Source organism: Rattus norvegicus, chromosome 11 (genome assembly GCF_021556685.1).
Source record: "Rattus norvegicus strain SHRSP/BbbUtx chromosome 11, alternate assembly SHRSP_T2T, whole genome shotgun sequence".
Taxonomy (NCBI): Eukaryota; Metazoa; Chordata; class Mammalia; order Rodentia; family Muridae; genus Rattus; species Rattus norvegicus.
Window position 1 is genome coordinate 52646317 of NC_141544.1, and position 27883 is coordinate 52674199.

Consider the following 27883-nt stretch of genomic DNA (forward strand, 5'->3'; position numbering starts at 1 on the left):
AAAGGGCGGGGGGAACAAGAATATCCTTGGGAGGGAATAGGGAGGCAAAGTTTAGAACAAAGGCTGAAGCAACGCCCATTCAGAGCCTGCCCCACATGTGGCCCATACATATACCAGCCACCAAACTAGATAAGATGGATGAAGCAAAGAAGTGCAGGCTCATTGTCTGTGATAATCCAGCTTGTGTCAAGTTGACACACAAAACTAGCCAGTACAAGTATTTATAGTCATAATGTTTTTGTGCACAAACTGTTTCTTGTGTTACTCAAATGCTGATTTCTCTTTCCTCATACCTTTTTCCAATCTGGACAATGTAGCACTGTAATGTTTCTGTCAAGAACAGTTTGTCTCAATTTTGTGTAAACAATGCTTTCCATTTATTCTCTGCCTTCTCAGTAAACACTGATCACCCAATGACTGGGTAGAATAGAGACTAGGGTAGGTTCTTTCTCATTGAGTAGAAGAAGAGAGACAGAGAAGCATAAGGCAGATTGAGTTATTAGGAGGAAGAAGAGCACAGATCATGAGAGATCCACTGAAGCCTGGAAGGCTCTAAATGCAAGTATTATGGGAGTTTGGGCTGTGAGGTCACCAAATTAGTTCTGGGGATTAAAGCCGATTAACAAATTGCCCAGGTACTGCCATAAAGCGTGGTTAAATAAACTTTGTCTCTGTTTTTCATTATTACTAAATTAGCTAGGATAAAGAATAATAGCTGATTATTAACTAACATCATAGATTTACAGTAAAATTGCATGTACATAATCACAGAGGGAAAAAACCACAATTTTAGCAGTAACTGACATTATTGTTTCACTTTTGTGGGTCCATAAATACAGAGCTTTCAACTTGTTTGAAGCTGACTTCATTTGAATAAGAAGAATTTTGATAGCACACTTTCTTTTGCCTTTAATTGTTTCTTTGTTTTTACAGATTTTTAATGGTAACATCAAATATGAAAGTGAAGAAGAAATGGTCTATTAGCCCAATTTTATAGTAAATGCCAGATAGTTCTTCTGGGGGATGAAGCAATTCCATTCCTAATGAAGGTTTAAATATTTTGCTTAGATATATTTTATTCACACAGATATTTCTCTAAATACAGTGATACCTATTGAATTAGTTTTCTATTAATTTTTGCTATTTCTATAACTGTGAAGAGACTCTGTGACAAAGGCAAGAAAGCATTACACTGAGGCTTGCTTACATTTCTAGAATGTAGGTCTATGACCATTATGACATGGGGCAAGAGAGCAGGCAAATACGCATGGTGCTGGAACAGTAAACTAAGAACTTGCATTCTATCCACAGGGTAGCAGAAAAAGAGAGAGCGTGACTGTACTTAGAGTGGACTTTTGAAACCAAACTAAGAGAAGAAAAAGTGGGAAAGAACCTTGAACACAGGCACTGTGGAAATGTCCTGAACAGAACTCTAATGGTTTATCCTCTAAGATTAAGAACTGACAAATGAGACCTCATAAAATTGCAAAGCTTCTGTAAGACAAAGGATAAATCATTAGGAAAAAATGGCAGCCAACAGATTAGGAAAATATCTTTAGCAATCTTTCATCTAATAGAGGGGTAATATCCAAAATATACAAAAAACTCAAGAAGTAAGACTCTAGATAGCTAAATAACCCTATTAAAATGGGGTACAGAGCTAAACAAGGAATTCTTAGCTGACGAATATTGAATGGATGAGAAGTACTGAAGGAAATGTTCAACATCCTTAGTCGTCAGGGAAATGCAAATCAAAACAACCCCGAGATTCCACCTCACACCAGTCAAAATGGCTAAGATCAAAAACTCAGGTGATAGCAGATGCTGGCAAGAATGTGGAGAAAGAGGAACAATTCTTCATTGTTGGTGGGATTACAAGCTGGTATAAACACAGTGGAAATCATTCTGGAGGTTCCTCAGAAATTTGGACATAGTACTACCTGAGGATCCAGCTATACTACTCCTGAGCATATACCCAAATGATGCTCCAACAAAAACAAGGACACATGCTCCACTATGTTCATAGCAGCCTTATTTTTAGTAGCCAGAAGCTGGAAAGAACCCAGATGTCCTTCAGCAAAAGAATGAATACAGAAAATGTGGTACATTTACACAATCAAGTACTACTCAGCTATTAAAAACAATGACTTCATGAAGTTTATAGGCAAATGGATGGAACTAGATTATATCATCCTGAGTGAGGTAACCCAGTCACAATAAAATGCACATGGTATACACGCACCGATGAGTAAATATTAGCCCAAAAGCTCAGATAACCCAAGATACAATCCACAGACCACATAAAGCTCAAGAAGCATGACGAAAGTGCGGAAAATGAAAGATTTCAATCCTTCTTAGAAGAGGGAACAAAAATATTCATAGGGGGAGATATGGAGACAAAGTTTGGAGCAGAGACTGAAGCAATGACCATTCAGAACCTGCCCCACCTGGGGATCTAGCCCATATACATATGCAACCAAACCCAGACAATGTTGCTGCTGCCAAGAAGTGCATACGGACAGAAGTCTGAAACAGTTGTCTCCTGAGAGACTCTGCTAGAGCAGGACAAATACAGAGTCGAATGCTTTCAGCCAACCATTGAACTAAGAATGGGGTCCACATTGGAGGAGATAAAGAAAGAATTGAAGGAGCTGAGGGGTTTGCAACCCCACAAAGACAATAATACTCACTAACCAGAGCTCTTAGGGACTAAATCACCATTCAAAGAGTACACATGGATAGACCCATGGCTCCAGCTGCATAGGTAGCAGAGGATGGCCTTGTTGGGCACCAAAGAAAGGAGACACTCTTGGTCCTGCCAAGGCTGAACCCCTGCCCCCCGGTGTAAGGAAATTTCAGTTTGGGGAGGCAGGAAGTTGTGGGTGGTTGGATGTGGGAAAGGAGATTACATTTGAAATGTAAATTAAAAATTCAATAATAAAAAAGACTATTCCTAGTTACCTCTTCCAATAATGCCATGCCTATTAAAATAAGGTCTCACTTTCTAATCCTTCTCAAAGGTTTTCATGAACTACAGATCAAATATTCACATATATGAGCCTTTCTTGTATACGGAGCCATTATCATTCAAACAACCACATCTGTTACACACACACACACACACACACACACACACACGCACGCACGCACACACACACACACACACAGAGAGAGAGAGAGAGAGAGAGAGAGAGAGAGAGAGAGAGAGAGAGAGGAGAGAATTATTCTTGGAAATACTAAATAGCACATTCAGAAAAAGCAAAGAGCTAACTTTTTCATATGGGATGTGTGCAGGATAATTTGGCATTTAGCATAGTTTTCACTCTGACAATGTTCTAATTCCATTTCCTATAATGATCTTGAACATGATTTATTTGCTCAACAGTCCAACATATTCTGGAAAGGTTAGAGTTTTTCTTTACATTTTATCAATTACGCCTGACAAATTTGTTGTTAATATCATACCACAGTCAGAATTTTTAAATATTATTTTGATGTTTTATTAAATAAAAGATTGATGTGGAATTGGGATAAGAGGAACACTTATCTAGTGTGTGTTGGAGTTGCATGGGGTGGTAATGTTCACTTATTTTACTATGGGAACCAAAAGGCAAGAAAAGTATGTACATTTTTACCTTTTCTTGGTACAATCTCCAGAAATTTACTTGTTTTTCTTTGCTAGTCTGTTCACAATCATCAGAAAATGGAAGCATCCTAGATGAATCATGATCTCTTAGGTGAGTAATGAAAATATAACTACACATTCATGGTAGAATTTTATTAAAATGCCAACAAAAATGATATTAATACATTTGAAAGAAAGTTGATTGACCCATTAAAATTATTTTGAATCAGTAGCCATTTGTGTATAACTTGTACTACATGTGGTATCCAGGAAACAAGAAAGGGACCATGGTGGGGGAATTCATTTAAGGAGGAAGGAATGATTGGATGTAGATAGAAGTATAGAAGTGAGAGAGTACTGATAAATTGTGCTGGCCTTATTCTATGCACCCAAGTATAATGAACCTTATTTTAATTATAATACATTGTTTTTATGAAAACTGTTAAAAATGTGTATTTGAAGGAGCTTAGTGATCAAGAGCACTTGTTGTTCTTTTGCAGGATCCAGGTTCAATTCCCAGCATTCACATGGATACTCATAAATGTCTATAGATCCAGTCCAAAATAACAAAAAATGTACATTTGAAAAACAATGTAGAAAGAATCAAAAGTAAATGTATCTGGGGCCTGAAATCAAAATACTGGTCTGTGCAATTAGATCAGAGTATTCAATAAAATTATCTGTTATTTACATGAAAAAATTGTGTAGGCAAAATAGATATAATTTCATAGATGACAAAAATGTAACTGCTTCTTTGAAAAGATGTAACTACCACATTAAAATGGCATGAAAGTCGAAAATTAGGTGCACTAAACATATTTGTCTGTCTTTGTGTTGATTGACTGCTGTTTTGCATGCTTGATTATTAATAGATTAATCATATCCTTGAAATTTAGGGGGAAAAGTCAAGTGTAATTTGCAAACCGGCTTTTCTGCATATTTTCATCCCAAAACTTCATGTTTTGATAAAGTGAAAATGGGGGTCTACTAACAAAACAGCCCCAATTTACATTAAAGCTGACATTTTTCATATCTACATTTTTCCTTTTTTTCACAAATATTCCATACATATATTTTATACAAACATACACAAGAGGGAGAATGCTGCACAGTATGGTTCCATGTTCTAATTGTCATACTTTGGATTCCACTTTCATTGAGTCTACTCTGCTTTATATACTATTGTCTGATATCTTTGACTTGCATACCTTGTATCACATTAATTCCATAAATGAAATCAGACCACTTTTATTATCAAGGCAAAGCCCCACACACACTTTGTACAGGTTAGTTTTTAAATCTAAAATTTCGTTCATGTTTTACACATTGTGCATAAATCCTACTCTTCGTATTTATGGTATTTTTTTACTTGACCTCACCTTTTTGTTTCTAATTTGCATTTATTAGCTATTTTCATTTAACAATATGAGGGAAAGCTCTTCTCTGCCTTTTCTCACTGTCCTAAACTCTCTCTTTTAAAAAAAATATTTATTTTATGTATCTGAGTGCACTGTTGCAGTCTTCACACACCAGGTGAGGGCATTGGATCCCATAACAGATGGTTGTGGTTGCTGGGAATTGAACTCAGGACCTCTGGAAGAGCAGCCGGTGTTTTTAACTGCTGAGCCATCTCTCTAGCCCCTAAAACTCTCTTGATCAATATCTGTTTCACAGTTCCAATCTTCTGACTCCCATGTCCTATATCGGAAAGCAGCATTATTGTTACTACTAATGCTTTTATATAATAAATTAGTTATAATTTAAACATTAAAACATTAAACTGCCTGCAATAATTGTATATATGTATAGCATATGTATCCAGGCATATGTATAGTGCTAACTGATCAGAAGATGATAAATATCATCACTTTCACACCAAATGTTGAGATTTTCAAAAACAAACTCAGTTGTTGAGTTAATATTAATTTCAGTCATTACTCCATTAAAAATATGGCAATACTTGAAAATTAGGTAAAACACAATCCTAAAGGTCTCAGAAATGTCTTTTTAATGAAAAGTTCTATTATTAAACTCTAAACAAAAACTCAATGTTAACTTCATGTTTTGAGTGAAGATGAATTTAGAAATCTGTAAGCACATTGGGTTGATGAAAACAATAATTTCTTTGTACTCTACATATGTCTAAAGTGATTTTATTTTATTTTTTAAAAATATACGTTGTTACAGCATGTTAAGACCCATTTTTATCCCTCTCCCCTTCATCCTTCTCATCTCTCTCCCACTCAACCTCTGTATCATTCTATCCCACTGTAATCTACTTTCTGTTTCTTTGTACATATATTCTATTTTTCTCCATCCTCCTTTCTCAAGATCCTTGCCCCCTTGTACCATCTCATAGTCTTAGTTAAAACAATGAGGCACAACAAAGATAGAGATGGTAAAAAATACTGATGATGTCAAGTTATACTTATGTGTAAATAATATAATTTTGAATTGAAAATACCTTACAGATTCAACTAGAAAAGCCTCACTCATTAAAATTCCAAGATAAAAAACATACAAATATAAATGGCTTTTCTATGTATGAATTACAAACTACTGAGAAAAAAGTAGGAAAAATATCACATTAATAGTAGCTCTTCCCAAAACACAATCTATGGGAATAAATGTATCAAGAAAGTGGAATATATCTACAATAAAAACTGGCCCTGGTCTTGGTATCCTAAGGGTAGGACAACTGACACCACCCTTTCTAGGATAAGCTGGCCCCAACCCTTAGCAGATGCAGTGCTTGAGAGAGCTGGCCCTGCACCTTTCATGGGCAGCACAGTAGAGCTGTCCCTGGTGGCATGAGCACAGGCAAGCTGGCCCCAAAAGCATGATTGAAGGAAAGATTGATCAGCCTCTTGCAACGTGTGGCAGACAAGCACGTTTAACTGACCCCTTGCCAGCTGTGGCACTTGGTTGAGCTGACCCCACCTCTCTAGTGCTTAGAGAGCATGCCTTGATGACATGGGTGCAAGAGAGTTGCCCCCAATGGTGTGAGTGTGGGAAAGCTGAACCTGCCCTTTGCAGGCTGCCACAGGAATGAGAGCTGGCCTTATTCCTTCCCTGGGCAGAGAGGGAGAGCTGTCCTTGATAACACTTTCACAGGAGAGCTGGTGGGCTGACCAAATCAGTTACAACCCAGACCCAGATCCAGGTTTTGGAGTTAGCCCACCTGAACATCTATTCCATCTATGAAGTAATAGATGAGTGAAGAGGCTGGTTGTGTAGAATCAAAGCTGCAGAATTTTCATGACATAAGGCAAATTCAGAATAGCCAAAGTTTCAATGAGGATCTAGTATTGATGGTGTAGCAGAAGCCAGATGCTTCGAGCAGACCAATGACTCATTGAGGTGAACGTTTTCATAAAAACCTATTTGGGCAGAAAGATACACTCTGTGGTACATTGTGACTCACTACAGTTTCCATAGCAATATTTTTTAAAATTGTTTTGTATTTTATATTTTTAAATTTTTATGTATTCATTTTTATTTCTTGCTTTCTTTTTTCAGGGAGGCTTCAAAGGCAGGAGGCAGATAGAGAGGCAGAGTGAGCTGAGGGAGAGTGGGGTGCATGATGGGAAAGACATAGAGTCAATAAAAGGTTTGAAAACAGAAGTTTAAGACAAGACGCTGAAAGAAAAAATAAGAGATTTTAGAGAATAAAGACTCTGTAAGCTCTGAAACTGGCATTTTGAAAACTATTCTACTTCCAAGAATCATCTACAAATTCAATTGAACACCCACTAAAATCAGGCAATACTGAAAAGAATAATTTGTTTTCTTTAAGAGTGTGAGGCCTCTAAAACTGAAGCAACAAACAGAGACACTGGGTTTGGTCTTCTGCACATATCTTATAGGTCTAAGCTAGGTCCTCTGCATAAATCTTATGGGTTTCTGCTTAGAGTTCTTGAGAGTCCCTTGCCTGTGCTTGGGACACTTTAACTCTTACTGCATTGCCACATCCGGCTGTGAGATGAGGTTTGTGTCCAGGCTTATTGCATCTTGCTAGGCCATGTTGGCACGCTGGTTGAATATCTCTTGAAGCCTTGTACTTTTTAAGTTTTAACTTTTTAAAGACGTTAGATGAGGAGTTAATCTGGGGTAGAGTCGAGGTGGGGGAGGGGTAGGAAAGAGTGGGGGAAGAGGAAACTGCAGCAGTGAAACAATATATGAAAGAAGAACAAAAGTAAAAATATAAGATGAGAGTGTGAGCCCAGGTAGGGTGACCAGGCTGCAGGACTGGCCTCATATGGTAGAATATGCAGAGAGCACAGATATCACTTAGTTGACAAGGGAAAAAAAAGAAAAGAAAAATTGAATTTGAAATTAGGCGTAAAGGGGAGTGGGGAATATCAGGGAGGAGTTGAGGAAGGTGGTAAATATCTTGGAAATATATTTTATAGTTCCCAAAAAGCCCATAAATTATTACTAAATACAGTCTCAGATTCTATAATAAGAGCAGAGTCAAAAGAAAAAAAATGGCATCCCTCATCAAAATGAAAAAGATTTCAAAACATTACATAGAAAGGCAGCCTGCCCAGAAATATCCAATTTTGCAACAATTTACAAAAGTAGCACTAATGGACACAATACAATAACTGACATAAAATTAATATACAAAGCCATCCTCATGGAGAAGTAATCATTGTAGCTCAAAAACAGAATTATAGGTGAGAGATAGAACAGAACCCTCCTCAAAAAATGCAATGGAGTTGAATAAATTTAATAAAGTGAAGCTGGAAATAATGATTTTCTCAAAGATATCTGAATAAATTAAACAGAAGACAAAATGTTAGTAGTAATACTTAATTTTACAGAGAACCCAGGAAAGGGAATAATATTTGAAATGTAAGTAAATATTTATAATAAAAAAGAGAAAAATGAATCAAGGCAGATTAATATTCATATATAATATTAATAAAACTCATATTTCCAACAATATATTGAATTAGATAAAAAGTGTTAATGAATATGTTTAAGTTAAAGTTTTAAGAAAGGGAAATGAATGAAACATTTTTGTTTAATTCTTGTATTTGTGTCTTGAATCAGAAGCTTCTGTTAAATTTTCAAGTTGGAAAATGCAAATAATATTTACTAGAAAATAAATCTGCTATTTTAAAATAGTTTAGAAAGTTGAGTGCATTGTTAAAAGTATCTATATGGTAAGCATCTATTAACTGCTTTCCTTGTAGAATGTTCTGTGTCTTTTAAAGAGTATAAAAATATGGTATAATGTAATTGTGACTAGAATGCCAACATCTGATTTATCCTGAGTTGAATGTGTGGGTTGAAATAATTTTAAATCTTACATGGATCAATAAATGCCTGAAAATGACAAGAAAATTCAGGAAAAGATTAATATTTCTACTGCACTGAGCTCCCTGGAGTCAGAATAAGTTATTAATGGTATACTAATTCAAAGAATATCCTAATGGAATAAGTATAGAAAAAAATCCATTTTTGAAACAATATAAACGTTTTATTGTTAGATCTCAATTTGTAAGCCTATTTATGAGATGAACAATTCAAATGTAGTCCTATCCAATTGTAAATTCTGCTTTACAGAAGAAACTATCTAAAAATATGAAATATATTACATACATTATTAAGAACTTTCTAAAAAATCATAGTCTCTAGATATATAATCTTCATTTAATGTTCTTAATATCAACATAAGTAATACAAAACATTTATTTTACAAAGAAGTCAGAGAGCACATTTAAAATTATAGATCTTGTATACAGAAGATTCAGAATCCTTATTCATACTAATCTAAATTTCTCTTCTGAATGAAAAGCACATAACAGTAGAATGATAAACATGATTACTCAAATCATAAGGAAACCTTAGCTACTGTTCTATTGCTGTTAAGAGACATCAAGATCAAGGCAATTTTTGCAAAAGAAACCATTTAACTCAGGCCTTGATCACAGATTCAGAAAGTTAGTCCTTGAACATCTTGGAGAGAAGCCTACAGGCATAGCACAGGAGCAGTGGCTGAGAACTGATTGACAGGCAACACAGAGTGAGACACAGAGCCTGTGATGGACTTTTTAAATCTCCAAGCACATTCCCAGACACATACTTTTTCTAACAAAGCTACACCTACCACAACAAGAACTTACCTACAAATTTCTTCCTAATCAATCTACCACCTAAGGTCTAGACATTCAAATATATAACCCCACAGAGTCCAGAAGCAATCTACATTCCAAAAATTCATAAAAATATCCTAATGTACATTATCAAATTTATAGATTATTTTAGATTTTAAATATTAAGCATTTAAGAATTATTAATAAAATACAGTAAATTCTATGATTTTTGTCATTCATGTAAATTTAAATGTTGGAAATTTTAAATGTTAAGGCTCTACTCATACAAATATCATACATTTTTCATGTCCTCAGAAAATTAACATAAAAATTATAAATAATTTTAGAGTCATTGTTAAAAAATAACAGGAAATTCAAAGTGCTCTACCAAAAGTGCTTTGGTTGAAGACAAATAGAAGTCATAGGGATTCTAGAATTGTTATGCACATTTAAAAAATAAACAAGAGGGTGGGTATACATGTCACATTAGGAGAGGGTGGGTATACATGTCACATTAGGACTGAACACAGTCACCCATTCTTGTCCCTTTGGCTGGTTGTATGTCTCTATTTTCTGATGCCTACTGCAAAAGAACAGTTCTGTAATCAAGGCAGAACACCCCAGATAGTCTTACTACTTCTCTCATATGCTGTCGCTTCCTCTCTTGCAGGAGATTGCACAAATATCTGGTTTGGGATGAGTACCTTATTATAATGTAGTTTGTATATCTTGTATGTCCACTTTTACAAGCATTTGCCACCCTTCATTGCGAAAAGTTTCTAATAAGAATTCAGAGCAGTGTTTTGCTCTGGGAATAAACATAGCTACTTATAAGATAGCTTGATGCTATGTACATTTAACTAACAACAGTAAGTATGCACAGTGGACCTAAGATTTCATCAACCTTAAAATATTAACCAGGTTGACAGTACCAAGTGTGGATTCTGTATTCTGAAGCAGGCTTTAAAAAGAGTCAGAGAGCACATGGTTGCTTTGTAACAGCTCTGTCACCATTGCATCAGCAAGCATATTTGGTCTTTGCAGGTATTTTTACTTGAAAAAAAGTTAATTTTTGACAAAAACTAAGTTTGTATATTTTATTCTAGAAATTAATTAAAGAGTTTATTTTCGAAACTTCAAGTCTGGTTGATGTTAAGGCCCTGGTAACTGTTACCTGTCTATCCAGCCGCTTTTTGCTGTTATTACTGTTACAAGGAAACACGTGTTGTTACTAGGATACTTTCTTTTTAATTAGATTTTTTTATTAAAATTTTAAATGTTATCCCCTTTCTCCCACCCAACCACCCAACCCTTCCTGCTTCCCTGCCCTGACATTTCCTACACTGGGGGGTTCAGCCTTGGCAGAAAAAAGGGCTTCGCCTCTCTTTGGTGCATAACAAGGCCATCCTCTGCTACATATACAACTGGAGTCATAGGTCTATCCATGTATACTTTTTGGATGGTGATCCTGGGACCTCTGGTTGGTTGATATTGTTGTTCTTATGGGGTTTCAAATCCTTTCAGCTCCTTCAATCCTTTCTCTAACTCCTCATCCCTTTCTCAGTTTAATGATTGTCTGCCAGTTTCCACCTATGTATTTGTCCTGCTCTGGCAGAGCCTGTCAGGAGACAGTTATATCAGGCTCCTGTCAGCTTGTACTTCTTGGCATCAGCAATATTGCCTGGGTTTGGTGGCTGTGTATGGGCTGGATCCGCAGATGGGGCAGACTCTGAATGGTCATTGGTTCAGTTTCAGTTCCAAACTTTGTTTCCATATCTCCTCTTCTGAATATTTTTGTTCCCCCTTCTAAGAAGGATTTAAGCATCCACACTATGGTCATCCTTCTCCTTGAGCTGCATGTGGTCTGTGGATTGTATCTTGGGTAATTCAAGTTTTAGGCTAATATCCACTTATCAGAGAGTATATACCAAGTGTATTTTTTTATGATTGGGTTACCTCACTCAGGATGATATTTTCTAGTTCCATCCATTTGCTATGAATTTCATGAAGTCATTGTTTTCAATAGCTGAGTAGTAATCCATTGTGTAGATGTACCACATTTTCGGTGTCCATTCCTCTGTTGAAAAGCATCTGGGTTCTTTCCAGCTTCTGGCTATTATAAATAAGGCTGCTATAAGCATAGTGGAGCATGTGTCTTTGTTGTATATTGGAGGATCTTTTGGGTATATGCCCAAAAGAGGTATAACTGGGTACTCAGGTAGTAAGTACTATGTCCAATTTTCTGAGGAACCTCGAGACTGATTTTCAGAGTGGTTGTAGCAGCTTGCAATCCCACCAACAATGGAGGATTGTTCTCTTCTTCCACATCCTTGCCAGCATCTGTTGTCCCCTGAGTTTTTGATCTTACCATTCTGACTAGTGTGAGGTGGAATCTCAAGGTTGTTTTGATTTGCATTTCCCTGATGACTAAGAATGTTGAGCATTTCTTTAGGTGCTTCTCAGCCATTCGACATTCCTCAGCTGTGAATTCCTTGTTTAGCTTTGTACCCCATTTTTAATAGGGTTATTTGGCTATCTGGAGTCTTATTTATTGATTTCTTTGTGTATTTTGGATATTAGCCCTTTATCAGATGTAGGATTGGTAAAGATCTTTTCCCAATCTGTTGGTTGCTGTTTTGTCCGAATGACAGTGTCATTTGCCTTACAGAAGCTTTGTAATTTTATGAGATTCACATTTGTAGATTGTTGATCATAGAGCATAAGCTATTGGTATTCTGTTCAGGAAATTTTCCCCAGTGCCCCGGTGTTTGAGACTCTTCCCCACTTTTTCTTCTATTGTTTTCAGTCTATCTGGTTTGATGTGGAGGTCCAAGATCCACTTAGACTTGAGCTTTGTACAAGGTGATACCAATGGACTGATTTTCATTCTTCTACATGCTGACCTCCAGTTGGACCAGCACCATTTGTTGAAAATGCTATCGGTTCATTTCTGGGTATTCAATTCTATTCTATTGATCTACCTACCTGTCTCTGTACCAATACCATACAGTTTTTATCACTATTGCTCTGTAATACAGCTTGTGGTCAGGAATGATGAATCCCCCAGAAGTTCTTTTTTTGTTGAGGATAGTTTTTGCTATCTTGAGTTTTTTGTTATTCCAAATGAATTTGCAAATTGCTCTTTCTATCTCTATGAAGAATTGAGTTGGAAATTTGTTGGGGATTACACTGAGTCTTTAGACTGATTATTGCAAGATGGCCATTTTTACGATATTAATCCTGCCAATCCATGAGCATGGGGCATTTTTCCATCTTCTGAGATCTTCAATTTCTTTCTTCAGAGATCATACAAATCTTTCTTATACCCAAGTTGATTGCAGGTTTTGTTATTTCCATGCTGTCATTTTCTGGGAACTGCTCTGTTCTCACAATAAGCTTCCCTGGGAAATGACATCTTACTTGGCAGAAAGAGACATGTACATGGATAACTGTGTGGGAAGGGGGACAGCATTTGAAATGTAAATAAATAAAAAAGCAATTAAAAATTAGGTGTTTGACTTCTCAGCACTATTTCTGTCTTTCAACTACCGTACTTTTGATGCTATCTTTTATATGTGTCACCCAATTGTGTTGCATATTTATCTGAGCATTGCATTGCCCAGGGGTAAACATTTCTTAGGATGAACCCATGGAGCACATGCTTTTCTTAGCGAGTGTTTTGTCATTTCTACACATGTGATAACAGAAAGCAAGGCTGCTAAACTCTTTGGCTTAGTCACAAACAACTTACGTGACCTTTTAAAAATTTTGCTGAGTTTTAGTAGTCCTGTCTATGTAAATAAGAAATGAATCAACGTATTTTTATTTAGAGATATGGAATATTAATTAAGCTTCTGTTTCTCAGTGAACAAATTCCTAAGAAAAGCAACTTAAAGGAGGAAATGCTGTGTTGATTCCTAGTCTAAGAAGCTTTAGTATTTGTTGTTGGGGTGGGGGATGTTGGGGTTGGTCCAAATCACAGCAGGGTAAGCAGAACATGATAGCAGAATATGGAAAATAGCTAGAGAAAAATACTCACAAGAGATGATCCCTACTGAACTATTTATCTGAGGTCATTTCCTGAACTATCTAGAATCTCTTGAAATAGGGACTACTGTCCCAGGAAACAGTAACATAGCCTGCCAGGAGCATTTCATGTTTGGACTACTGTAAAGAGAAGAGGAATCCCATTTCTTGGAAGATTTAAGATTAGAAGAAATTCATATTGACTTTTTTTTCCTTAGGAAGTATCTCAGGAATTGACTTCAAAAGATCAATTTTGTCTACAGTATTTCAATTTTATTTAGAGGCAGGGGATTTAGCTTATATTTTATGAAATACTTATATAATAATCATTTATTAAGACATTAATAAGTGGTATCTTATTAAAGTGTAGAGCTATTAAAATAGATAAAAATATGTAATATAAAATTCTGTTTATATAAAGGCATTTATGGCAGAAAATTAAAAATTATCCAAACATGAATTCAAAATATAACTAAAATATTAAAATATTAATTTTTATAGTGTTAATATGCTGATCAGAGATTTTAAATTATGAGTTATATGCTAAGAAAAGTATATTGGTAGGTTTGAAATTAGTTTTAGTATCTGTTTTGCCTTGTTTAAAAAAAACACAAGTACAACATGAATTTATTGTCTATGGTCATTGAATAATATATAAGGAACATTGTAACTTCTATGTGCTTTTCTTATAAGGGATCACTGTCTAAGTTATTAGAATGTAAAGAAATGCAAAAAATAAGCCCAGAAAGTACTGTTTTGTTTCTGCAAAAGCCAATTTCATTATGATATTGCAACTCAGAAAAAAAATACTTTGAAAGGAAATTCATTTAGCTATGTGAACTCAAGACCTCAATTTTCACAGGTAAATAGAAAGGCACATTGACTAATCTTCTGAAGCCAATCCACTTATATTCGACATGGTGATGCTTGTTAGAAAACATTTCATGGGCTGAAAGACTCTAGACAGCAGCAATATTTGTGTTTTTTTCTTTTACAGGAAAATATTGAAATAATGATATTAAACAAGCTCTAAAATGGTTTTAGGATGAAAGAATATGTACATTTACTGGCACTACTAAAAGAATCCTAGCAAGCAGGATACATACTTTTGAGTTTCTGGAGCATAAACACAAAATTTTAAGAATAACTATTCTTTTGAATATCATTATTTGTACAGGGTATCAAAAGTATTAAATTGGAATGAAGTTTTGGACATAGCCATAATTTAAATTACTTAGGAATTTCTAAGGTGGAAAAGATTCAACTCGAAAGCATAACATAATTTGTACTTTATCATTTCTATTTTGTGTCATTACTCATCTGGCACTCATTTCACTAACACTGTCATATACAGAGTGACATCCGAAAGAAACAGTTTGAATTAGACAGAAAATTATGTCCTGCTGTGTTGAAAATAACTCTCTTGAAAAATCACAGGGATCAAAACAGCGCTAATGAATGATCCAGCATGATAGAGTCTAGCACTCACTCACATAAAGATACAAAAGTATTGCCATTATAAATTATGAACACAAAACATTCTCTACTTTAAAGTGTAAGAAAATAATTTTAGGGCCAAGTAGATGAAAAATATGTATTAAAAATTGCGAACACTTATAGGCATTTGATACTATATGAAAAACTGAAAAATACTTGTTAAATCATCAAGGAAATTAATAAATTGTACTGTAATGAAAAAAGGCTTTAAAGCAGAATAATTAAGTGACTATTATGAAACGAGAAATTAATTGAAATATGGGTTAAAACTATCTCTGAGAGCTTTTCTGAACCTATACTCATACAGTACTATATAAGTGGGTTAAATCTTCTTTATAATTGACTTGAAGCAGAAATTTTACTTCGGTTTTTTCCAATATTTTAAAAAGATGAAGATTAATTATATGCAAATTTTCATAGAATTTCATAGAATTATCAGTTAAGAAAACAAAATCCAGATATACAGTACATATATGGAGGTCATAGGCACTAGTAGAAAACATGCTTTTTTGTTTTTGGAAAAAAAGACCAAGTATTGATCTACTTTGTATATTTCTTATATTCACAGCAGTGCAAGTCTTGTCCTCATCAGACCAGCCTCTATGTTCTGTCGATGTCCACTTATACAGAGACTCACAGTTGGTCAATTTATTGACAATAAATAACTGTGGATGTTCAACCCTTCAGCGATGGCAGTATCCCATCTTCTCCATAAAGGTACAGGGAACATCTGTTAAAAGAGTCTTAAAGATTGGATGACCAGGGGTTCATCTATTCTGTTGATTTTTATCAAAGAACTGACTTTTGGTTTTGTTGATTCTTTATATTGTTCTCTTTGTTTCTATTTGGTTAATTTCCACCATGAGTTTGACTATTTCCTGCGTTTCTCCTCCTGGTTGTGTATCCTTCCTTTTGTTCAAGAGCTCTCAGGTGTCCTGTTAAGTTGCAAGCTTTGGATCTCTCCAATTTCTTTACCAGGGCACGTAGTGTAATGAATTCTCCTCTTAGCACTGCTTTTGTTGTGTCTCATAAGTTTGGGGATTCTGTGTCATCATTTTCATATAATTCCAGAAGTCTTTAATTTCTTTTTTTTTATTTGTGACCAAGCTATGGTTGGAAGAAAGTTGTTCACTTTCCATGGGTATGTACTTTTTCTGTATTTTTGTTGTTACTGAAGTCTAGCCTTAGCCCATGGTGATCTGATAGGATGTGTTGGATTATTTCAATTCTGTGTTTGTTGGGACTTGTTTTGTGACTGACTATAAGGTCAGTTTTGAAGAAGGTACCAGGAGGTGTTGAGAAGAAGGTATATTCTTTCATTTTAGGGGTGAAACTATATATATATATATATATATATATATATATATATATATTTCATTTAGTTCATAACATCTATTAGTTTCACTATGTCTTTATTTAGTTCATGCTTCAATGACCTGTCCATCAGGGAAAGTGGTGTGTTGCAATCTTCAAAAAATTATTATGTGGGGTTCAATGTGTGTTTTGAGCTTCAGTAAAGTTCGTTTTATGAATCTATCCTGTTCAGAATTGAGACATTCTTTTGGTAGATTTTCCCTTTGAGGAATATGCACTGTCACACTTGATAACTTTTGGTTGAAAGTTTATTTTATTGGATATTAGGATGGCAACTCCAGGTTGTTTCTTGGGACCATTTTTCTTAGGAGCCTTTTTCCTAGCCTTTTAGTCTGAGGTAGTGTCTGTCTTTGTTATTGAGGTATGTTTCTTGTATGCAGCAAAGTGATGATCCTATTTGCATATCCAGTCTGTTATCTTATGTCTTTTTATTGAGGAATGGAATCTGTTGATATTGAGTGAAATTAAAGACAGATGATTGCTAGCTCCTGTTATGTTTGTTGTAGGTGGCATTATGTACATATGATTCTCTCTTTATGGCTTTGTTGTGAGATGATTAAATATCTTGTTTTTTCTTTGGTGTAGTTAACCTTCTTCTGTTGAAATTTTTCATCTAGAATCCTCTCCTGTGCTGGATTGATAGGTAGATAGTGTTTGAATTTGGTTTTCTCTTGGAATGGTTTGGTTTCTTCATCAGAGAATTCATAACAGGAATCTTGAATGGCCCAGCAGCAAGTAAAGTAATGTTCAAACTCCTTAGTCATCAGAGAAATTCAAATCAAAACAACCCTGAGATTCTTTCTATCTTACACTCCTCAGAGTGACTAAGAAAAAAAATGATTTGACAGCACATGGTGTCAAGAATGAAGAAAAAGAGGAACACTCTTCTATTGCTTGAGGGATTGCAAACTGGTACAATCCCTCTGGAAATCAATTTGGAGGTTTCTTCGAAAATTAGAAATACATCTACCTGATGACCCAGCTATATTACTCTTAGGCATATACACAAAAGATGCCCCACCATGCCTCAGGGGCATGTACTGCACTATGTTCATAGCAGCCTTATTTGTGATAGACAGAATCTGGAAACAACCAAGATGTCCCAAAATGGAAGAATGGGTACAGGAAATGTTCATTTTCATAATGGATTACTACTTAACTATTAAGAATGAGGGCATAATAAATTTTGCAGCCAAATGGATGGGACTAGAAAATATCCTGAGAGAGGTAACTCAGATACCCAAAAATATGCATGGAATGTGCTCACTAATAAGTGGATATAAGCTGAAATTACACAATGCCCAGGATAAAATCCAGAGAACTCAAGAAGGTTAGCAAGCCAAAGGACCCAAATGAGGATGCTTCAATCCCAATTGAGCAGGAGAAATAGCAATCACAGGGCAGAGGAAAGAAGGGACATGTGTGGGAGAGGGCAGTAGGAGGGAAACAGGGCACATGATCATATTTTGGAGGGACAGAGTGAAGCCTTGAGGGTAAGCAAAATTAATGGAAACAGGCAACATCGCGGTGTTGGAGTTCAGCAACCTTCTAGAATGTACCAGAGACCTGTGAGGTGAGAGATTCTCAGGACTCAAAGGAGGGACCTTAGATGAAATGCCCAACAGGGAATTTACCTACCTATAGAATCCACCTACAATAGAAAGACAAAGAATCAAAAGGAAGGATGAGGTTGTCATCCTGAAGTGAGGCAGCCCTGGCGGGGAGTCTTCTTTCCTGTAGGTTCTTTAGGCAGCAGAGGAGGAAGAGCATTTGCGGAGGGTAAAACGTCATCTTATAAAATTTTGGTTAAGACTTTGTCTTATGAGATATTTATGGTTGCTTTATAATAAAACGTTTATTTATCTAAGTACTAAGTTATTATATTACTGTAGCTGACCTGCATTCTGTGTTCCTCTGAGGCCAGAAACTGCACTTAGCATCTCTTAGTAAAACAGCAAAGGATTAAGTACTTGGTATTATCTCAGAAGGAACTTCTGTGCTCTAACTTTCAGCCTGCTAGTAGAAAGTCACAGGAAGAAAATGGAAACTTTGAAAAGTGATTATAGTGTTTATTACTAAGGTGTAAAATGTTTCCTATTAAAACTACCTAAGGGGGAAAGTGGAAAGACCCTAATTGGGGAAATGGAAAAAAAAAATTTTTGCTCTAAGCGGGGAAAGGCAAAAACTTCTGAGGAAAAAATGTTCCTTCTATCTCCTCTCATCCTCTCATCTCTTTGTCCTCTGAGCTTATACATCTTTCAGAATACATGATCACGTGTTAAAAAGTTCATCACAAGTTCACACAAAAATTTAAATCATGAAGTGAAATAGAAGTTTACAACAGAGAATGTTTATATGCATATCCATTAGGAGTAATTATCTGGCTAAACATTCATCACCTGTCTCAGCTCCACAGGTTCACTGAAGGTTTAAAACCATAACTAAGTTATTAGTGAAGTCTTGTATATATGAACCCACTCAATATTTTATCTTCTTTCCTAGCACCTATAATAAATTGTTAGTTCCCTTTTTATGTTCTTTGGTTTGTTTTTACAACCTCTTAGAATGTGGTCTGAGAAGGAGAAAGTCTGGTTACCATCTAAGAGCAATGAGCTAGTGACATTTCGGAGACTGGCAGAGATCTCACTGCAGTTTTGACTATCAGAAAAGTACCTAATAGCAGTACCACTATAAAAACGCTTAAAAATTACTGCTATAATTTTCAGAATTCTTATATAATCATCATTTAGAATTAAGAAGTCATCTATTGGGTGATATTGTGTCACTACAAGATCTTTATAAATTTTCAGATATCTGATACAAAGGGGTGGGCTAGCAATGATTGTTATATATGTTCAACAATAACAGGGAAAGCATATTAATAGCAGGAATTTTTCCTATACTGAATTCCCCTATGGCCTTGCCAATATAGAGCAAACCTGTTGCAGATTATATAATAATAATTGGAAGCAGGCCTTGTCAGGAAGATCACCTGCTAGTTATTAGCTTGTCCCATTATGGCTCCTGACATTATCCCACAGTCAAAAACTCTGACCCAGATTTGTTTCTGTCTAAAAGAACTGCAGGGCACAAAAATGGAAGAAACTGGAAGAAAGGAGGTCCAGTGATCAGTCCAAATTGGGATCCAGCTCATGGGGTGCTCCAAGGTCTGACACTATTACTTATGCTGTGGTGTCCTTACAGACAGGAGTCATACATGACTGCCCTCCAAGAGGCCCAACAAGCAATTGAAAGATTCAGATACAGATACTTACACCCAAGCAGTGGACAGAGCCAGGGACACCTGTAGTTGAATTAGGGACTGTCTTGAAGAAAATGAGGAGGAGGGTAAGCTCATATGAAGCAGTCTCAACTAACCTAGACCCCCAAGATTTCTCAAACACTGAGCCATCAACCAGGAATCATGTAACAGCTTATTTGATGCTCCTGACACATGTACAGCAGAGGACTGCCTTGTCTGGCCTCAGTGAGAGACTTGAGATCCCAGGGAGTAAGGAGGTCTGGTTGGGGGTAGGGACATCCTCTTGTAGAAGGGAAGGAAGTATGAGATGAGGAACAGTAGCAAGATAAACCTGAAGAGGGATAATGACAAGATTATAAAAAATTATATAATAATAATAACAATAATAATAATAATAATAATAATAATAATAATAAAGCTTCTTTAAAATTGAAAAAAGATTGGATGAGTCAGAGTTCATGGAAAACAGTTGCGGAATTGTGTTTTATGGGGATGACAGGGCAGTTGCTCACATACTGTGGTTGCTAAAGCATGAACTAAAGCACAGCATTAAACTAGTAAATATCATAAATAAGGAAGTGGTTCGTGCGGCCTCATCTCCATCTAAGGTCATTGGCAGGTTGAAGAGAGGCAGTTTTCTTCAGTTCTATGGTGGGTTGCTGATGGGCCAGTGGACAGCTTTCCACCAATGTGCATATGAACATCATTAATTGGACGTGGTGGTTATTTTAAATTAAGAAGCTAAAGAAGAAAATAGGAGAAGGTTGGAGACAGATGTTGGTCTAGGAAGAACTGGAGAGGGAAAATATAAGGATGTGTGTATATGCTCTAAATTCATTGACTTCTTAAATGACATTAGCAAAGAATAAAATAATAATCTATTCTCTTATAAATATTTATATTGACTATTTTCACTAATATTCATGTCTTAGTTAGCTCTTTATTTGTGAGAAATTCTGTTCAACCAACTTGGAAGAAATGGTTTTTTTTGTTTTGTTTTGTTTTGGTTTGGTTTTTTTTCTTTTTTTTATTCATCTACATTACAGTTCATAGTTTAAGAAAGCCAAAGCATACATTTAAGACAAAATGTAGAGCAGAGACTGAAGCAGGAGCAATGGAGGAATAGTTTATTGGCATACTTTTCAAGACATTCTTAGAAGAAAATAATTCTTATGCAATAGAGTTCCATCTGAGAAGGTTGGTATTTCCTTCAAATAACAGGAGCCTCCTACATTAATCATCAATATAGAAATTGCCCCATAAACAGGCCCATAGGATAGGGCCTGATAGAGGAGTTTCTCAGATGCCTTTTCTGCTTCCCATGCAACACCATTTTGTGTTGAGAAAGACTAAATAGTACATTCAAAAACCAATAAAAAATACTGAAATTTCAATTATCGTTTATGAATGTATACAAATTATTAAATTATCAATGAAATGATCAATTGTTATTTTTTGCTTGAAGTGATTATGATAGTTACTGCAAGAATAATTTTCTTTATAAATATAGGTCTCTAGTCATTCATTGAGAAAGGCTGCTATAATCATCTCAGTTAACTAACTGTCTTAGACTTGGTTTCTATTATTGTGATAAAACACCATGACAAAAGCAAAGGTAGGTTGAGGTTCTTGTTTTTCCCAAAATCTCTTATGAATATCACAATTACAATATAAAACTTTCTGATTTTTAAGATTCCAAAGTCACTGAAAATTTAAGCTCTGTGTTTAGGAAATGATCTTTAATCTTTCTTTTTACAGTCCAGTCAATATCCTTCTCCAGATCCAGCCTTTGACAGTTTCTCATCCCATTCCTCCCCCAGTTTCCAAGACGATGTCCCCCATGCCGCTGCCTCTCCCCTATCCCTGCCAATGAAGCAGGGCCTCCTGACTCCCTAGGCCATCAAATCTATCACCTGTTAAGTGAAGCTTCTTTCACTGAGGCCAGACAAGGTAGTCCTCTGCTGTATATGTGTCAGTGGCATCATATCAGCTGGTGTATGCTGCCTGGTTGGTGGCTCAGTGTCTGAAAGATCTTGAGGGTCTAGGTTAGTTGACATTACTAGTCTTCTTATGAGGTCACCCTCCTCAGCTTCTTCCAGGCTTTCCCTAATTCAACTACAGTTGCCCTGGCTTCTGTCCACTGGTTGGATGTATGTGTCTGCATCTGAGTCCTCTGGCTGCTTGTTGGGCCTCTCAGAGGGCAGCCAGGCTGGGCTCCTGTCTGTAAGGACACCACAGCATCAGTAATATTGTCAGACCTTGGAGCCTCCCCTTGATTTGGATCCCAATTTGGGTTGGTCACTGAAACTCCTTTCCCTCAGTTTCTTCTCCTTTTTTAACTTTTAATTTTTGTCCCTGCAGTTCTTTTAGACAGGAACAATTCTGGGTCAGACATTTTGGCTGTGGGATGACAACCCCATCCCTCCACTTGCTGTCCTGCCTTTCTACTGTAAGTGGATTCTACAATTCCCTCACCACTGTTGGGCATTTCATCTAAGGTCCCCCCTTTGAGTCCTGAGATTCCCTCATCTCCCAGGTCTCTGGTATATTCTACAAGGTCCTCCAACCTGCTACTCTCTGAAGTTTCCTGTTTCCATTCATTCTGCTAGCCCTCAAGGCTTCATTTCTGTTCTCTCCTCTGCAATACCTAATCATGTTCCCCTCTTCCCCTCCCTCTTCCCTCTCCTACACATGTCTTTCCTTCCCACTGCTCCTGTGATTACTGTCTTCTCCCTCCCAAATGGGATTAATGCATCCTCATTTGCCTCACTTGGGCCCTTCGACTTTTAACCTTCTTGAGTTCTGTGGATTGTACCCTGGGTATTCTGTCTTTTTTCTTTCTTTCTTTCTTTCTTCCTTTCTTTCTTTCTTTCTTTCTTTCTTTCTTTCTTTCTTTTTTTTGCTAATATTCGCTTATTAGAGAGTACATAACATACATTTTTTGGGAGGGGTCTAAGTTACCTCACTCAGTATATTTTCTAATTCCACCAATTTGCCTGCAAAACTCATTATGTCATTGTTCTTAGGATTCCATTGTGTAAATGATCCACCTTTTCTGTATTCATTTTCCCCTTGTGGGACATCTTGCTTGTTTCTAGCTGCTGGATATCACATAAGGCCACTATGAACATAGTATAATGTATGCCCCTAAGTCATGGTGGGGCATCTTTTGGGTATATGCCCAAGAGTGGTATAGCTGGCTCTTTGGTAGATCTTTTTCCAGTTTTCTGAGGAAACTTCAGATTGATTTCCAGAAGGGTTCTGCCAGTTTGCAAGCCCTCAAGCAATGGAGGAGTGTTCCTTTTTCTCTATATTCTTGGCAACATATGCTGTCACCTGAGTTTTTTATCCTAACCATTCTGATTGCTGTAAGGTAGAATCTCAAGGTTGGTTTCATTTGCATTTTTTCTGATGACTAAGGAATTTAAACATTTCTTTAAGTGGTTCTTGGATATTCAAGATTCCTTTGTTGTGAATTTTCTTTTCTGTTTTATACCCCATTTTTTGATTGGGTGGTTTTTTTTTTTGATAGTATGCATAATTGACCCCAAAAATTGAACCCGAGAACTGGTACAGCTGATAAACAACTTCAATAAAATGGCTGGCTATAAAATTAACTCAAACGAATCAGTAGCCTTCCTTTGTAGAAATTATAAATGAGCTAAGGAAGAAAATAGGGAAACCTCATCTTCACAATAGTCCCAAATAATATAAAATATCTTGGGGTAACGCTAATCTATGATTGTATTATGAATTAACATAGTAAAACAGGTTATCTTACCAAAAGAAATTTTCAGATTCAATGCAGTCCCCATCACATTTGAGAACAATTCTTCAAAGACGTGTAAAGAGTAATTCTCAATTTTTTATGGAAAAACAAAAAACACAATTCTTAACAATAAAAAAACTTTTGAGGGAGTCACCTTCCCTGACATCAAGCTTTTTTTACAGAGCAATAGTGATAAAAACTGCATGGTATTTGAACAGAGACAGATGGGTTGATCAATGGAATAGAATTAGAGACCCAAAAATAAAACCACACACTTAGGGAAAGTTGCTCTTTGACAAAGAAGCCAAAAATATAAAATGGAAAAAGAAAGCATCTTTAATAAATGGGTTGGTCTAATTGGCTATAGATATGTAATAAAATGAAAATAGATACATGTTTGTCACCTTACACAAAGCCCAAGTCCAAGTGATCAACATAAAACTAAACACACTGAATCTAACAGAAGAAAAGTGGGAAATATTCTGTAACTCAATGGCATAGGGGAAAATTTCCTAAACAGAACTCCAAGTGCTCAGAATCTAAGACCAACAATTGACCAATAGGACCTCATCAAACTGAAAAGCTTCTGTAAAGCAAAGGACATAGTCAATAAGAGAAATCTGCAATCTACAGCTTGGGAAAAAATCTTCAGTAACTGTACATCTCATAGAGGGCTAATATCCAAAATATGTAAAGAACTCAAGAAAAATTTCACTCTTATAAAATATCACCCTCTTAAAATATCTAAAAGCAAATCCCATTTCAAATTCAAAACTTTTCTAAAAATTCCAGTCTCACTAACAGGTCTGAAGCCACACTACGATAGTCTTCCATGAAATCAAAACAAAGTTATATACATTTTTTTTTGCTGCAAGTAGGAATACTTAGTGTATATACATAATCAATTCAAATCAAAACTAATGTCTAATACTATCAAACTCAGTGCAATACTTCTGGGACTCATGATATGTTGGGTACAAAGTGCCAGGGTCATTCCATTTCTCTGGCTCAGAAACGCACAGTACACATAACTTGTCTTCTAATCAGTTGTCTCAGGTCAGTTCTACTCCACATATATTTGTTGTCTTGCTAGTCATTTCATAGCACTGGCCTTTGTGAAATTCTGGGTCCCTGAGGCAAATATGCTGTATCTTTTGCCCATACTCTTTCTTTGGCTTTCTTATATACTCTGTGATAAGTGGCTATTAACCAAAAATGCTTGCAATATCCACGATACAAGTTGCAGATCATAGGAAACCCAGTAAGAAGGAAGGCAAATGTGTGGATAGTAGAGGGAGGGAGGGATCTGGATCAGAAAGAGAAAGGCGAGGGAAAAAGGGGGCAGGTTCAGATGTGGGAGAAGCCAGAGGAGAGAAGTACGGAGGGTCAGGAATTTGAATAGGGGTATGAGTAGGAGTGAGGGATAGGGATCTGGGTGTAGCAAGTAAAAAGACAAAGATGCCAGAGATCTAAGAAATTCCCAGAACCCAACAGGGATGACATTAGCTGAAATACCCAACAAAGGGGGGAGAGAACCTGTAGAGACCGTATCCAGTGGATAGGCACGGGCCTGGTTGAGGGATGGACCACCCATCCATCTAAAAATGTTAATTCAGAATTGCTCCTGTCAAAATGAAATGCAGGGACAAAGAGTGGAGCAGAGACTGAATGAAAGACCATTCAGAAACTGTCCCATCCAGGGATCCATCCCACATGCAGACACCAAAAACCAGACACTATTTCTGATGCCAAGAAGCACTTGCTGACAGGAGCCTGGTGCCCTGTTTCTAAAAGCTGCCTAAAAGGCTCTGCTAGAGCCTGACCAATGCGGATGCGGAGGCTTGCAATCAACCACTGCACTGAGAACGGGACCCGAACGGAGGAGTTAGGGCAAGGATTGAAGGAGCTGAATGGGGTTTGCAATACCATAGAAAGCTGAACAATAACAGCCAACCAGACCCACCAAAGTTCTCAGGTATTAAACTACCAACCAACCAGTACATATGGAGAGACCCATGGCTCCAGCTGTCTGTGTAGTAGAGAATTGCCTTCTCTGGCATGAATGGGAGGTGAGCCCCTTGGTCTTGTGGCAGCTCCATGTCGCAGCATAGGGGAATGCTGGGAGCTGCGGCAGGAGATGGTTGGCAGTTGGGGAAGCACCCTCATAGAGAGAGGAGAAAGAAAGGGGGGTTTGTTGGAGTGGACACTAGGAAGGTGATAACATTTGAAATGTAAATACCTAAAATATCCAATAAAATGCATAAGTAAAAAAAGGAAGAAAAAAAAAAACTTCCTTCTATCTCTTCAATTCTTGTGCAATTCTAGAAGTGTAGCTTCAGATTTACTAATAGCCATTTCTCATCTTCTCTCCTTGACCCTGTCATATTTCATAGCTACTACTGGTTGATGGATTCTTACACATTTCCTGGCTTATCTGCCAGCCTTAGGTTAAGTCATTGCCATCTCTGCACCGTGGCTTATGTGTGCTAACCCTGAGCAAGTATATTCCAGACAATTACACCACAATCACCACTTCTTTCTTGACCCTAGTTGACCATTATTATTGATTGTCTCAAAAAATCAAAGATTTCCCTGTATTGGTTCTGTTCTTCATTAGCTAGAACTTCCCCCAGCTGCTATGGCTGCAGATAGATTTCTTCGCTTTCCTTTTCTCTCACAAACCCTTTCTACACACCCCTCTTGTTCTTTCTCAAGACACAGCTTTTATTGCTGTTTTTTTCAAGTGTGTGTGTGTGTGTGTGTGTGTGTGTGTGTGTGTGTGTGTGCCTAAATGTATAATACAAACTTTTGTCCATATAATATTACTTGTGTGTTTATGATTTCAGGGAAAAGCTATACCTATCAAATATCACCAACATGGTTGCCTAAAAAGGAATGTAACAATGGCAACATTAATAGATATGCTAACATATTAGATGGGAATCTGATGAACTCTTAAACTCAATGGCAAAACAACATTATGTTTAATTCAAAATATGTATGTATATATGCAGTTGAGCCTTTAAACCACTCTCAAATTTTCCTGTGAACTTCATAAATGAAGCCTCCACAGTTTTCACCTATCTTGGCCTTATCACTTAAGTTCCCATCATAGCTCATGTTTTGAATGAAAAATGTTTTTCTACTTCAGAGTTCCAGGGTTGATCCACATACCTCTCCCAAATTCCTATCAAAGCTGTGCCTTGAGAAAGAACAAGAGGGGTTTGTAGACAATTCTATCACATGAATACCTCATGTACCTGTTACTGGATTTTTTGCCTTAGTTATGATTTCTATTAAGAAATCTCTGATGAAATGTCATGGTGAAAATTAAGTTGGGGAAGAAATGAGTTGTTTCATCTTATTTTACTCTATCCATCACTGAAGAAAGTAAGAGCAGGAACTTAAGTTATAAACTTAAGCAGAAGCCAGGGAAGAAGGCGCCTTAGTTACATTGCTCCTCAGGGTTCACTCAGCCTGCTTTTTTATTCAACCAAGGATGGCATAACCTATGGCACTACCCACAGTAGGGTCTTCCTCTCATATCAGTCATTACAAGGTATGAAAGACTGCTCTATAGGCATATCTTATGTAGGCCTTTTCTAAATAGAAAGTTCCTGTTCCCAAATGACCTTACCTTGTGTCAAGCTGACATAAAATTACACACTGCACTACTACTAAAATGAGCTTTTCATTAGTTCTGATTGATTGTCCCTGAAAAACTAGGAGGATTTCTCCCTTAAGCGGCAAAAATTATGATGTTTTTGATGCAAAGGCTTTTTGGAGGTGATTAAATCTATATAACAAGTATTCTTTACTCTATGTTTATGGAAGTAGATATTTAAGGGCAAGAAACCATCAGTTGCTTTCCATGTGATTCTCTGTATCTTTGGACTAAAAGATTCATTCACAGAAAATTGAGTTTTCCAAACTTTAAAACTGTGAATCAAATTATTCCTTAAAATTATAACCTAGTAAGTATGTGATATATGGTTACAAAATGAAAGGAGACATTAACAATGCATGCCAATGTAGATCCATCTCTCCTCTTATCTAAAAACATTGGCATAGACAACTATAAGCAATGAAAACTTAAAGTAGATAGTGCTTCAGAATTTATGGAAACAAGAAGCTATTCTGACCAGGATGATTGGCAGTAAGACTAGAGGATTCACTTTAAATAAAATAGAAGTCAGTGGAGCAAGCTCTGGAGAAGACCATAGTTA

At 36.5% G+C, this 27883-nt stretch overlaps 1 protein-coding gene across 6 annotated transcripts in view; it reads left to right on the forward strand.

The window, feature by feature from the left end:
- The first annotated feature begins 452 nt into the window (after positions 1 to 452).
- LOC134480983 (uncharacterized) overlaps positions 453 to 27883 on the forward strand; it is a 122868-nt gene continuing 95437 nt past the window's right edge. For 2 of the 6 annotated variants that reach the window (XM_087577433.1, XM_087577435.1), the window contains exons 1-4: positions 458 to 558; positions 1312 to 2844; positions 3683 to 3737; positions 15821 to 15969. In XM_087577433.1, the coding sequence (XP_087433559.1) occupies positions 3719 to 3737; positions 15821 to 15969 (168 nt within the window). In that variant the 5' untranslated portion in view covers positions 458 to 558; positions 1312 to 2844; positions 3683 to 3718. Of the gene's footprint in view, positions 559 to 1311; positions 2845 to 3682; positions 3738 to 4125; positions 4437 to 15820; positions 15970 to 27883 lie in introns of those variants that run through there. The other 4 variants (XR_015633738.1, XR_015633739.1, XM_087577436.1 and 1 more) reach the window with 4 other exon arrangements.